This window comes from Monodon monoceros, unplaced genomic scaffold, assembly GCF_005190385.1.
Source record: "Monodon monoceros isolate NGI ecotype Baffin Bay Population unplaced genomic scaffold, NGI_Narwhal_1 Super_Scaffold_18, whole genome shotgun sequence".
In the NCBI taxonomy this organism is placed as follows: domain Eukaryota; kingdom Metazoa; phylum Chordata; class Mammalia; order Artiodactyla; family Monodontidae; genus Monodon; species Monodon monoceros.
In genome coordinates, this window is record NW_021703774.1 from 47569317 (window position 1) to 47583125 (window position 13809).

At 56.5% G+C, this 13809-nt stretch overlaps 1 protein-coding gene across 4 annotated transcripts in view; it reads right to left on the minus strand.

Moving 5' to 3' along the window:
• KIAA1614 (KIAA1614 ortholog) overlaps positions 1-13809 on the minus strand; it is a 40217-nt gene that overhangs the window by 2776 nt on the left and 23632 nt on the right. For all 4 annotated transcript variants that reach the window (XM_029229911.1, XM_029229912.1, XM_029229910.1 and 1 more), the window contains exons 5-9: positions 11918-13428; positions 9916-10072; positions 8061-8322; positions 4739-4866; positions 3859-4043 (exon numbers count right to left, since the gene is read on the minus strand). In XM_029229911.1, coding sequence (XP_029085744.1) covers positions 3859-4043; positions 4739-4866; positions 8061-8322; positions 9916-10072; positions 11918-13428 — 2243 coding nt within the window. The remainder of the gene's footprint in view (positions 1-3858; positions 4044-4738; positions 4867-8060; positions 8323-9915; positions 10073-11917; positions 13429-13809) is intronic.

A 13809-nucleotide genomic window follows, 5' to 3' on the forward strand; every position in this document is an offset into this window, starting at 1 on the left:
CCGGACGCACTGACAGTAAGGGAGCACAGGCCCTTGCAGGGAAAGCTGGGTGCCCCTCCACCCGGACGCACTGACAGTAAGGGAGCACAGGCCCCTGCAGGGAAAGCTGGGTGCCCCTCCACCCGGACGCACTGACAGTAAGGGAGCACAGGCCCTTGCAGGGAAAGCTGGGTGCCCCTCCATCCGGACGCACTGACAGTAAGGGAGCACAGGCCCTTGCAGGGAAAGCTGAGTGCCCCTCCACCCGGACGCACTGAGTGAGCACAGGTGTGCAGAGCTCAGGCCCTTCCACAGGAGGACTGCAGGGTGGGGGCCCTATGCTGCGACAGCCGCTGCAGGACTCACTCAGGTTAGCATTGCCTTAAGCACCCTCGCTGCTCCCCAGCCTGGACTTGGCCGGTTGATTAGCAACATTAAGGCAGCTGCCCAGCCCCGACTCCCTGCTTCCTCTTCCTAAAATCAGCTTCCTTAGGAGGGACTGAAAGAGCATCTCGTCTGGTCCCCCAGCCTCCAGCTGGAAGCCTTGTAAGATGTCTTGGACGAGTGGAAGGTCATCTTCTGGTCCGCTCAGCCCCGCAGGAGCTTCTGGCCCCAAAAGAAGTCAAGCTTTTCAGAGCCCACCCTCTGAAATTCGGGTTTGAAAGTGCATTGAAACCTCCTCTAAGGCACCTGAAGATTTGCAGCTCTGGCTGTAGCAAATCCGATCTGTTGACATACTCCTTCTCCCTGGTCTGACCTGCGGAACAGCCTCTCAGTGCTTCTTGGCAGAGCTGAGCCTTTCCTGCAAGGCCGGCTCCCTCCTGACAAGGTCTGTCTGCCATCTTGGCTGCACAGGGCTTTTCTCTCAGCCCTTGCCCTATCCTTTCCCTCTTCTTTCTGGGTTCTTTAACAGCTTGTCTGCCCTGTCTGCGTGTTGGTGGCATGGGGAGAGGCAGGTACGGAGGGCAGGGGTGGAGCCGGCAGAAACGGCTGCTGTACCGCAGAACATGCCCGTCGGGAGTGATGAGAAAACCCAAAAGAACGCAACTGGAGGCCCAGACACTGCTGTCATGCCTGGGGTAGGTTTCACAACTGAAAGTCACGGCACAAATATGACAGAAAGACTGCTATCGTAGGCATTTACCGTCTGCTGGAAACGGCCTTTGTTAAGGATGTATGATCTCTGTGTTGTATTCAATTAGAAGCAGAAGGCGAAGCCTGCTGTTCTCACATGGCTGTACAGAATCAGATGTGATAGCCAGCAAATAACACCAGCATCTTGATGTTTTAGTGAGGAATGCAAACCCGCCCCAGCTCACGGCCCCTCTGAGGCCCAGGAGAAGTGACGCTTGGCTGCTGGAGCATGGCCTGTGGCAAGGAGGCACCAGCACCAGCCATGTTCCATGTGTGAGGGGAGCTCTGCGTGACATCCAGCAGCCAACTGCAGTGGCAGGAGCAGGGCACCAGCTGGGCAGGACAGGGAAGAGCCTATACCAACTAGGTGAGGGGCATCCTGGGGAGCGGGCCCGGCCAGAGCCCAGGAAGCTCTTGGTCATTAGAGACCCCTGCCCATCAGCAGTCTATGACAGGGGATGGGGGGAGGGGGTCCCACTGCCTGCAAAGGGGCCTAAAGGGACTTTTGGGGAGGATGGGGGGCATAGTAGAATGGCCAGTTGGGTATGATCTCACATTGACAGGTGACGCAGATCATGTCTGCCCCCGTCTGGAGTTCTACTCCCGCAATACACATTCTTTTTCTGAAGAGGTAGAAGAAGAAATGGGCCAGGCACTTTCCCATATACCTCACTGAATGCTCCTTATGACTCTTCCAGGTAGGGTTTCATTAGCTTCATTTTACAAATTAGAGACCCGAGGCTCAGAGCGGGTAAGTAACCTGCTCAAGGTCACACAGCCAGCGGAGGCGCTGGAGTACAAACCACACTGTCGTCCAGCTATGCCTGCATGCTGCCTCTCTGGGAGAGCCTGTCTCCCTCACCGAAGGAGAGAGGAAGCTGGAGGAACGGGCAGAGTGGCTAACAGGCCGTGGAGCACTTTGCAATGGTCAACATATGCTCACAACGGCCATCTCCCTGTGAGGAGAGACAGGCGCCCTCCTGAGGGCCAGAGTGGGGAGAAACTCATCCTCCCTTCCTCTCGAACTCATGTAAACTCCACCATCAGCCAACAGTCAGAACTACCTTCAAGTCAACCAGACCCCGGCCACTTCTCACCACCTCCACAGCCGCCCCAGTCTAAGCCGCCACCACCATGTCTTCCCTGGACTGTTGAAATAGCCCTAAAACTGGTCTCCCTGGCTCCACCGTCACCCCACTAGGGTCTGTTCTCAACACAGCAGCCAGTGAGCCTGTTAAAGTGTTCAATCAGAGCACGTCAGTCCCTGCTCCAAGCACCTGGTGGCTCCTGTCTCACTGGCAAGAAAGCCCCTTCTGACCTCAGCTCAGTCTCCCTCCCCCATTTCTGGGCTCAGCTGTCTCCCCACCTTTCTGCCCTCAGCTCAGTCTCTCCCCTTCACCCCTCTGTCCAGCTTGACCTCCTTGCAGTTCCTCCCACAGACCAAGCTCATTCCCAGCCCTCAGGGCCTCGCACTGGCTGTTCCCTCTGCCTGGAACGCTCTTCCCCAGACACCACATCGCCCACCCTCACTTCACTCCACTGTCTGTCTGCTCAGGGGTCTCTTCTCAGAAAAGCTGCCCCACCGGTACTCCCATACTCACTGCCCTTGGGCCTTATCCTGCTTTATTTGTGTTTGTTTCTTAGTACTCTTCGCCATCTGACATACATGTAACACATTATATGTATATATAAAATATATAAATAAATAAACATATGTGTATATATATATATATTTGTAGATACAGTCTAGCTCCCTCATGAGAACGTGCACTCCTGAGGATGAGGGTTTTGTCTGTTCCATTCACTGCTCTATCCCCAGTATCTACAACCACCTAGCAGGTGCTCACGTATATTGTTGAAAAAGGACTGATGGAACATACGCAAGAACTCGCTGTGTTCTGCAAGTCTGGCAGCAGGCAGATTTCAGCCAGCTAAATCATCTTGACCTAGGAGATCAAAGCAGAGGACTAAACCCTCCACGGCACAGCCCAGCCAGGGCAGCTTTGCGCGTGTCTTTCTGTGTCTGTCTCTCCCTTTCTTCCTCCTCACTCTCCTCTCCTTCCCACTCCTGCACGTCTGTCTTCCTTCCTTCCTCATCTCAACTGAGAAATGTATGTCAAGGTCCCTTGCCCTGTGATGGATTCTGACCCACAGACCTTGGGGAAAGGCCTGGGGAAGTCATTTTGCCCTGAAAGATTCATGGGGCAGGGCTGAGAACTGGCCAGAGTGCAGAAGGATGTTCAGAGCCCCTCCCTGATCCTGCCAGTAATGAATCAAGACCTAGCAGGCCGCCCAGCCAGGGCCCTGGAGCCAGGATACATGTGAACATACCCAGCAGGGGCCAGCCCTGAGGGAGGGGCCTGGATGCACAGACAGGCAGGCACGGTCCACGGTCCACGTGCCCAGACATACTCCACAGCTAGCGGAAGGGAACCAGTTAAACACACCAGCCACATCCAAGGGATCCAGAGAACCAGCCAGCACAAACAACCTCCCTCAGGCTCTCCAGTGAAAAGGTGGCATTAAGATTCTGATTTCAAGATGGACAGAGGAACAGTGGAGCAAGCCTGCCATCTCTACCCCCTTGAGGGGAGAATTCCAGTCCTTTCTCTGAGAGGCTGAGTCCAGAGCTCATTCATTGTTCAGCCAAAGACAGGAAACGGAAACAACCACAGCCAGAAGGCACTGCAGTGGTTTGCCAAGGCCCTAGGGCTGTGGAGCCAGAAAAGGGAGGTGGGGGCCTACCTGAGTCCCGGCGTCCATTCCCAGAGGCCACACAGAAGCCGAAAGTGCCCTCCGGGGAGCGCTGTAGCTGCAGCTGGCTCGTGCCGTCCGGGAACACCTCCACCATGCGGCCCACGGCGCGAGCCAGGCCCGGGGCACTCACGTCCTCCACGCTGAGGGAGGGCCGGGGCGGCGCCTTGGCTGGCCTGTGAGGGGCCGGAGGCGAGTGAGGGCAAAGAGAGCCAGCACTGGGGCCCAGCCCCTCCCTGGCTGAAAGACGGTGGATGCCACGAGCCAGGGCTGAGCCTGGCGAGTTCTCACAGCCGTCTGAGGCTCCGCAGAGCCCGCTGCAGACCCAGAAGCCCCTCCCCCAAGAGCAGTGGTTGTTAACCTTTTTAGGTGCAGAGATCTCTCTTGAGAATCTGCTGAAAGCTTTAATTTTACATAAAACTTCCAGGAGTTAATGGACCCCCTGAAGTTCTTCCATGGAGCCCCGGGTAAGAGCAGCTAGCCTAGCAGGTCTCATCAGAGAGGGTGGATTTCTCTAGGCAGGGTCACAGGGTGAGGGCCTCTTTGGGGGCCATGTCTCTGGATCTTCAGTAAGATCTTTAGCTGGGCTAAGGAAGCTCCCTGAACATTCTGATTTCAAAATGTAGAGGGACGGAGGAATCAAACCTTCCAACTCTACAGAAACCCCAACCCCTGTCCAGTTGCACAGGACAAGGGCACCGAGGAATGGGCTCCAAGACCCCTGAGGCAACTGAGGCACAGGTAGTCAGCCTCACTTTCTCTTTTAAAGGGACCCCCCTCGGGCCGTGCTGCTAAGGCAGGAAGGAGTTAAGCATATAGCTCCACTGTCCATGCCCTGGGTTTATGCTCCAAACCACTTGCCCACTCTTACCTGTCAGCTGCATTGTGATGCCCTGGCTCCCCTACCAGGTAGAGGTTGGACCGGTCCACCTTGCCACTCAGCAGAGAATGGAGGTTCTGAAAAGAGGCAGCTTTCCAACGTTGGCGAGAGGGTGACACCTAGTGGGAAAGGCCCAATATTGCAGGTGAGAAAAGCCACCTGGCAAGGGCTTGACAGAGAGGGGACCCCAACCATGAACCTGAGAGCCTGCTAAGAAAGTAATGGCATAAGCTTTTGTCATTACTTCAAAGTGCTTAACAGGAATAACCATAACTTACTTAAGGAGATGGGCCTATGTAGGCGTTTTGAAGCTTCAAAGTAAAAAAAATTTTGGGCTGAAATAAAAACTGAATAGGGTAATGCTAATTATCTCACTTATTAAGAAAATCTAATTTTTTCCTTGATTATGAAAAAAGGGTGAAATCAATCACAGAATAATAAACACAATTGTAGAATTAAAATCTTAAATAGTTTGTGATTCTTTAGTATCCCTTTTATGATTGCTGACGTTAAAAATTTTATCAAGTATGCACCTTAAAACGCTGTGCATTAAAAAGATGGACAAGACGAAAGTCCCTCAAGGAGTTCGCACCATGGTGGGGGTGAGGTGAGCATGGACAGGTCAAAAGCCCTAAATGCATGTTGTAAGTGTGAGGCTAGAAGCACGGACAACGCTGTGCAGGGAAGCAGAGACAGACTCAGCTCAGGAGGCTCCAGGGCACTGGAGGAGCTGATGCCTGGGCGGGGCCTGAAGCATGAGCTCTCCAGGTGAAGACGGAGGTGGGGTGTTCCAGGCAGAATAGCAGATGCAGACAGAGAGAGATGGGAGAAAGCATGGATATTCTGGACCATACTCATGGTCTAGGTGGCTGGGCTGCAGAGGTGATGGGAGACAGGCTGGAGCCAAGGGGCCACACCCGGAAGGACCCTATATGACCTGATGAGGAGCCACTGAGTGATGTTAATCAGAAGAGTTACAAGGTCAGATCTGTGTTCTAGAAACTGACCCAGAGAAGAGGCTATTCCAAGGGTGGGGGTGGGAGGCAGGAAGAGGCCAACTTTTTTTTTTTTTTTTTTTTTTTGTGGTACGCGGGCCTCTCACTGTTGTGGCCTCTCCCGTTGCAGAGCACAGGCTCCGGACGCGCAGGCTCAGCGGCCATGACTCACGGGCCCAGCCGCTCCACAGCATGTGGGATCCTCCCGGACCGGGGCAAGAACCCGTGTCCCCGGCATCGGCAGGCAGACTCTAAACCACTGCGCCACCAGGGAGGCCCAAGAGGCCGACTTTTAAACAAATACCGCACACATTATTTATCACACTGGAAATCCGTGCTCTCAGGAAGATGTATTATCAAGAAGCTTAAGAGGGGGCCCTGACCTTGCCTCAGGGCTCCGGAGGGCCTTCTGGGAGAAGTCAACTCAGAATGGAAAGATAAGCAGGCATTCCCCAGGGAAACGGGGGAGGGGAGAAGGGAGAAGGGAGGGGCCTTCCAGATGCAGGTGCAAAGGTCAAAGAGCCATAGCCACTAGAGGTTGTGGGAGCAGCCCACGTGGTGAAGGTGCTCACTGCCCACTCAGAAGGGCAAAAGGAAAACCAAGCCAGGGCAGCAGCCATCCACCCTCTCACTACACACACCTGTCAATACAACAGTCTAACAGGAAGGTGTTCACCCTGAGATATGTCATGAATATACCAGGCTGAGATGGAGTCTTCTTTCATGTTCTTTTTTCAGTTCTTGAACAATTCTTTCTGCTGCGCAGTCCTCCTGGCACTTGCTCCCACTCTTTCTTGGCCAGCTTACTTCCTAACTTTGCCCACTTGGCTTACATTGCCCATAACCCCTCTCCTACACTAATGGGCTGTCATTTCCCTCGGGCTTACAGAGATTGAAGCTTTGATGGCCATACATCCTGGCACCATGGCTCAGACACACTGGGGACAAATCTAACATCCTGAGAAAAGCAGCAAATTCCTGGAGCACAATGCCACTCTAGGCTTTTGTCCCCAGCTTGAGATGGCTTTGCTTTTGTTTCTTTGTCTTCCATTCATTCATCCAGCAAATATTCTGTACGGGGTGCAAGACAACCAATGGAATTTTCATTCAGCCTGCGTTCTCTTCCCTGCTTCAGCCTGAAAAATGAAAGGCTCCAGTGCCCCAAACTCCAATCGCCTGCTTCGTTCTGCCCAGGGGAGGGAGCAGCGAAGAGAAGAATAGACATAATACCTGGAAACACCCGGATTAGAACAGCACTTCCAGAGACATAGCTGAGAGTTAGGTGCTACTGTTGGTTTGCTGTTGGTTTATCCTCTAGCACGTGGGAGGGGGGACTTTAGCAGGCTGCCCTGCATTCACTCACTCACTCACTCATTCATTCACTGTGTATTGAGTATGTCTACCATACTAGTCATCATACTAAATATTTGGAATATAAAGATCAAGTAGTGTCTCCGCAGGGAATCACATTCCACTGAGGGGACACAGACAAAAGTTAAAATACTATGTGACAAGTTCCGTGAAGGAGGGAAGCACAGGATGAGAAGGGAAGACAGAGCAGAGGTGCCCAGCTCAGCCCAAGGAGGGACTGGAAGTGGCTTCCTGGAGAAGGCAGTGCCTTCCGTGTTGATGGATGAGCAGACATTAGCAGGTAGAGAAAAGCATTTCCAGTGAAGGTTCAAAGTCAGACTGTGTGGCCTGATTACAGAACTGCAAAGTCAAGGATAAATGGGGTCAAGTGTTAGAAGAGTGATGAGATGAGCGCAGTCAGATCACAGAAGCCCTTTGGCAATGTCGAGTGACCTGAACTTTATCCTGGGGGTGATAAGGGACCAACAGCAGGTGTTCAACGAGGGGATGGCAAGGCCAGATTTGCATACTAGAAGGACCACTCTGAAAACCACATGGAGAAAGACGGGGCAGGGATGCTCGCCAGGAGGCCGTTGAGGTGATCCAGGTGGGAAGTGATCTGTGCTAGACTAAAGAGTGGCTGTGGCCATGGAAAAGGTTTCAAAACGATCAGGCAGTCGACACCAGGACTGGGCAGAGGTGGCAGAGTGAGGGCGGGGGTCTAGGATGAGCCCAGGCTCGGGCAGCGGGGTGGAAGGACAGAAGCTTGGGTGCTGCCCACTCCCACTGTGTCCAGGGAATCCATGTCTCACGGATGGACTGTGGGAACGCCAGTAGCTTCCCTTTCTCCACCTGGGACTCCTTGGGCAGCACCCTCAGCACTTCTTTCCTCCTTCCACCTTTCATTCCAATGGTGGCTACACCCCCACTGGCCTCACACACCCCTCGGCTGGGCCCTTGGGACTCACCGGATGCAGGGATTGTAATGATGGGGCTCTCTTCATTTTCGGGGTGCTGGTGTGTGAAGCCGGGCTGGGCGCAGGGGGCTGCAGCTGCTCCACACTGTAGCTGCGGGACTTGCCCAGCTTGGGCCTTGTGCCCTGACTTGTCAGGGCCAAGAAGAACTTTTTCAGCCCCAGGGTGGAGGAGATGCTGCCGCTGCTTTTCTTGTCCTTGTCAGAAGGGGCAGCTGAGGGCAGGCTGGGTCCCACCTTGACCCCTGGCAATGCTCTGAAACGCAAAGATGGACATGAGGTGGGTGGGAGAGGGCTGGAGGAGGCAAGGGCCCATCCTGTGTGCCCCAGATGGGCCCACACCACTGCCTCACTGATGAAGTGACAGCCAGGCTGCAGAAAGGAAGGCCGCGCGGTTTTCTGAAGGATGCTCTGCTTGGGTAGACTTTAGGGAGAAGCTCAGACAAGACCCCTGGTGTCACACTCAACTGTGGGTTCACTCACTCATCCGTCCATCCAATATTTCTTCAGAACCTCTTCTAGGCCTCTTCTTGGCAGATAACTGGGGTATGTGATAAACATGACAGGCAAGACCCTTACTCTCGGGAGCTTACAAACAACAGAGTAGTAAACAAAGGAGAAAACCCACCAGCAACCAGAGCAGGGTGAAGCGGGGAGTGACACGGTGGCCGGGGAAGGCCTCTCTGAGAAGATGACATTTAAACCGAGGGCTGAATGGCAGCAAGGAGCCAGTCCTGTCGAGCCCGGAGGTGAGAATTCCAGGGCAAGGGAACAGCTGGAATCACAGCTCTGGGCAGGAAGAGGCTCAGTGTGTGGTGGGTTCAAGGACATAATGGGGCCAGGTCCACAGGACTTCCAACATAATGAGCAAGGGGGGAAAGAGGGGTCAGATGGGGTCAGACAGGTGGGCCGAGGCCGGATTACACTGAGTGCTATAAGCCAAGGTAAGGGGTTTGAATTCTACTCCAAGTGAGAGGAAAAACCATTGGGGGGTTTCAGCAGGAGAAATGACACCATTTAATTAAGGTTTTAAAAAGATACCTCGGACTGCAGTATGGAGAAGGAACTGCAGGGGCGAGAGGGAAGGCAGAGAGCAGGTAGGGACCATTAGATTTGTACAGGAAGAAGGAACGCACTGAGACCAGGAGAAATGCCGTCCAGGTGGCTGCAGGAGCCACCTGTGTGGATGGCCGTGTGCTGTGTGTTTGCCGGGAGGAGGACCCGGGGAAGCAGCTTTTGTCGAGAGTGATCGAGACTTCCACTAGGCCTTTCAGGCATCCCAGTGGAGATGTCGGGGGAGCTGGATACACGAATCTGGAGTTCTGGGGAGCACACGGGGCTGGAGATCTGGCTTCAGTGGCATGTGAAGCCTTGGGCTACATGTCACCAGGAATGGTGCGTAGTGGAGAAGAGAAGGCCCGGCCAGAGGACCAGCTCACCAAGGCTCTGAGGCCCCAGAGCAAGGACTCAGACCCTCAGTGCTGGAGGAGAGCATGGCAACATGAGTGCCGGGTTGCTTCCCAGCCCAGAGTCAGGAGCAAGTCCTCTCAGACGGAGAGCCCATCCTGGGTGCACCTCGAGGGCTGGGACTGTCCGCACAGCTGTGCCTAGCACAGTGCCTGGAGCTTCAGGCCATTCAATGAAAGCTCAGTGAGAGAATAACCACGTACACTAGACTGAACGGCGCTGGCAAAGGAGTGCTGGGGTGCCACGCTTGCACCTAGTCTAGCAGTCCCCCGAGGATGGGGAGTAGTCAGCTTATCATGCTGCCACTCCAGGGGATCTCCTTCCCCACCCAGCGCCCTAATCCCCCACCTCCTGCACCAGGGCTGTTGCTCCTGTCACTCACCGGGATGACACATGCCCTACAGAACTCGGCTCTGTCCTCTGCAGGCCGCCCTCTGGTTCCTGGCCGGACTCTGTCTCCTCTGAGGCCGGGGAGAAGGTGATGCCCATGGAGCTGATGGTGCCAACAGCTGCTGAGGTGAGACAGCCCTGGAGTCCTCCTGCAACAGCCACAGCATCCCTCCTGTGTCACTGATCCATCCCCATGGGTCATGGGCGGGGGGCGGACGTTCCCAACCCAACGACAGAGGCAGGAGAGCCAGAGGAAGATGGAGAGAAGTGGGAGCCCCACGAGAGCAGTGGAGGCAGTGGTGAGACACACGCCAAGCAGGGAGGGGTCTTATTTCCTGCTGAACCCCATCACCCCCAGCACAGCACCTCGTGCACAGCAGATGAGAAATAAACATCTGTGAAATGAAGGGCTGCTTGTGATAAGCCATGTCCCTCCTATAGCAAGAGATAATTGGGGTGGGGGGCGGATTTTGTATTCCTGGGACAAAAACCGCAATCTTGCTGGCTGTGACATCTAACAGCTAAACGATAGCCACCGTTTTTGGAGCACGTGTGAAGTTCTAGACAATGAGTTAAATGCCCTACAGAGACTATTTCATGGGTTCCTAGGAGATGGGTTCTATCATTCTTCTCAGGTTACCGAGGAGGAGCCCAGGACCTCCTGGCTAATGAGAGGAGGAGCCTCACCTGGACCTCTGCTCCAGGTCTCGAGCAGGTGAAGGCCAGGCTGCCCAGAAAGGTCTGCAGCTCTCAGAATAAACGCCCCGTAGGAAGTGGGTAGGGGCAGCCAGCTGCCAGCCTAGAGCCCGCCCGACGGAGGAAAACCACACCTCAGCACAGGGCAGGCGGGAGCTCAGGGTGGGGCCTGCTTCCTCAAGGTTCGTGTGAGCAAGGGAGGGAGGGGGAGAGTGTTTGCTCCCCGCATGTAGTGGAGCGTGTGGCCGGCACACTCGGGGCAGAGCAGGGGGGCGCTTGGCATCTACATCCGCAATAAGGTCAGTAAGGCCTGTCACCTCTCTGCCCTCTTCTCCTCCACTCTGTTTCCAAGCCCTGGTTCCCCCCCCACCCCCACCCCGAGCCATCACAGCCCCAGGGCTGCCAGAGCCGCGGACACAGGAAGGCAAGGCTGTGTACGTCGGGCCTGTTATCTCTGCCTAAGAGTGAGCGGCTGAGTTGCTCACCTCAGATCACAACATCGGGGATCAGAGCCCAAGGGCCGCCAATGCTCAGGATTTGCCCGTGATATGAGGACCCTTCCAAGGGCAGAGGTGATACCCTCTATCCTTCAGCAGCCTTTGCTGCTGAAACCTAACAGCCTGCCCAGCAGGCTCGGGGATCTAGGAGGGCTCGGGCACCAGAGAACGACCCCAGCACTGTTTGTAGGAGCTCTGCCCACTGGGCACCCGGACAGCACGTCTGCTTCGCCACATGGAGGAGGTCTCGAGGGCTGGATTCCTGCTGAATTACTTCATTTGTGCATCCCCCCACAGGGCCTAGGATGGCGCCTGGCCTGTAGCAGGTGTTCAGTCAATACTGAATGAATGAGTGAATGAATGAAAGGACGACCTTCAAGCAGAAGGACCTTAACCGTGTCATTATTTGGCGTTTGTTGCTCTTAGTAAATCCTGGAGCTGCTGCTTCTTCCTGCTCTGTTGGTAGCAAAATTCCCTTAAAGCCCAGGCCTCTGGCAGCCACAGAGCTTGGAGCTCCTGTACACACCTCAGGGTTCCCACTACCGCCGCCCCCAGGGTGAGCTGGCTAATCCGCCTCCAGGCTGATGTGGAATCCTGTACCAGCCCACGGACCCCCGCCAGCTTCCCCAACATTCGCCGCGGCTCTGGGGGCTCCTCGGGGCTGCCATAGGAACGGTGCATGGGTGTGTCATCTATTAAGATGAACAGTACGTGAAGACTCGGAGTGCCTGGTGGCCCACAGACCCAGCCTGTGTGTGGCCTCTGGTCTAGGGCCGCCCTAGCCCCAGAGGAATCCCTTACCATCTCCGTGGTCCTCCAGCGGTACTGCAGGCTTCTGGCTGTAGGTGCCCTTCTCCCCACTGCCCGCGAGGATGGCTTCTCCCCAGGGCTCCTGCAGCCCCTGGGGCGTGCTGTTGTCGCAGTGACTGGTGGACGGGGCCCGCAGGGGGCGCGTGACACAGGGGCTGCGGGGCTGGGGCTGCGGCCGGGTGAGCTCACAGGCCCTGGGAACTATGCTTCTGGAAGAAGGCACGGAGGTGTCCATAGGCTCTCCCTGGTCACCCGGCCTGCGAAGTCCAGCCAGGGCTGCCTTCCTGTGAGACACAGGGGAGGTGGTTTTCTTTGAAGAGGGAGGGGTCGGCACCCAGCCTTCGGGGGAGAGGGAAGCGGTTGGCTGCTGGGCCTGGTGGGGGGCAGAGGGCTCTGTGTGGCTCTGATTCGGGGAGTCAGTTCCCAGAGACTCTTGGCTCTCTACAACCTGGGCTTGTCTGCCTGGCCCCGAGGAGCCCACCTTCACGGAAGAGGTGATGGCAAAGGCTGTCCGGGAATCCACGGGCTGAGCCCAGTGATTTTCCAGCCCTGGTCCAGGCTGGGACCCCAGGGAAGCCCTCTTAGAGTCCTGGACAAGAGGCTTAGAGAAAGCATCTTCTCTGGGGAGCAAAGTCCCCTCAGGCGTCTGTCCCATGCCTTCTGTCACCTCATCCAACACCTCCACTAGCTCCAGCCCAGGCAGGTAGTGCGGGGCCTGAGGGCTCCGGAGCGGCCCCATTTCAGCCTTTCGGAACCACCTTTGGCCTCCCCGAGGCCTGGAGGCCCGCAGACGGGGGCTGCTGCCGCGGACCCTACTGGGCTGGGAGGTCCCGGCCTCCTCATTGTCGGTCCTGCAGCTGTCGGAGGTGTCCGTGCTGTCCAGGGCCGAGTCTACCTCCTCGGGGCGCGCCTGGCCCCCGATGTGCGTCTCCCGGATCCACTCGGTGTGGAGTCCGGGCTCGGCAGGGAAGAGCCGGAGGGGGCCGCCCAGGCCCCGAGGGCTGCGGGGCTGCGCCAACGCCCCCTCCATCCCGCAGGCGCCTTCGCGCTCCCGGAGGACCCTCGGGTCGGGGGCGATGCAGTGGCCGCAGGCTCGGCACCTCCTCTCGCTGCCCTGAGCGAGCGGCGGCGCGGGAAGGCCCCGGGGCTCCAGCCCGCCCGGCAGCGGGTGGAGAGACCCTGCGCCTGCGTCCTGGCGCCGGCAGCCCCCGTGGACGTAGTCGGCGAGGTCGGGCTTGGAGCGCAGGGGGCCCTGGTCCGCCGGCTGCAGCGTGGTGCTCAGCACCTGGCGCTGACGCTGCTGCAGCCGCTCGAGGTAGCGGGACTCGGCGTCGCGGGCTGATTCATCCTCAAAGCGGACGTGGGACGGGGAGGAGGCCCGCTTCGGCCACTGCCCGCTGCTGGACTCCCCGCTGGAGGAGTCACTCGTGTTCCCGTTCTGGAGGTTGTCTCTGCAGGCAAGGGTCATCCTCGGGTCCAAGGCTGGGCTTTTCCGCCCATCTCTGATGGGGAGGCAGGAGGAGACAGGTCACGGGCAGAAAGAGGGGAGGAAGGTACAGACTCCCCACTGGGCACCCACCAGCCCCGCTCCACCCTGGGGTACAGTCTCCCACTGTGCTCAGTGGAACTACAACCCAAAGTTGCCCCCAGTCAGGCTCCTCCGGAGTCAGGCAGCAAAGCAGAGCAGCTTACAGGTGCATCCTGCTCCTGAACACAGCGCTAAGCAAAGTGAACACAACCTTCTGTACGTTTGGCTCTCCCTCTGCTGCCTGGCTCAGCCTGAGTTAAGATGAAACACTGTTAAACTCAGGATTGTACAGAAGGATGATACCGAAGTCCTCGTGTGTGTGTGTGTGTGTGTGTGTGTGTGTGTGTGTGTGTGT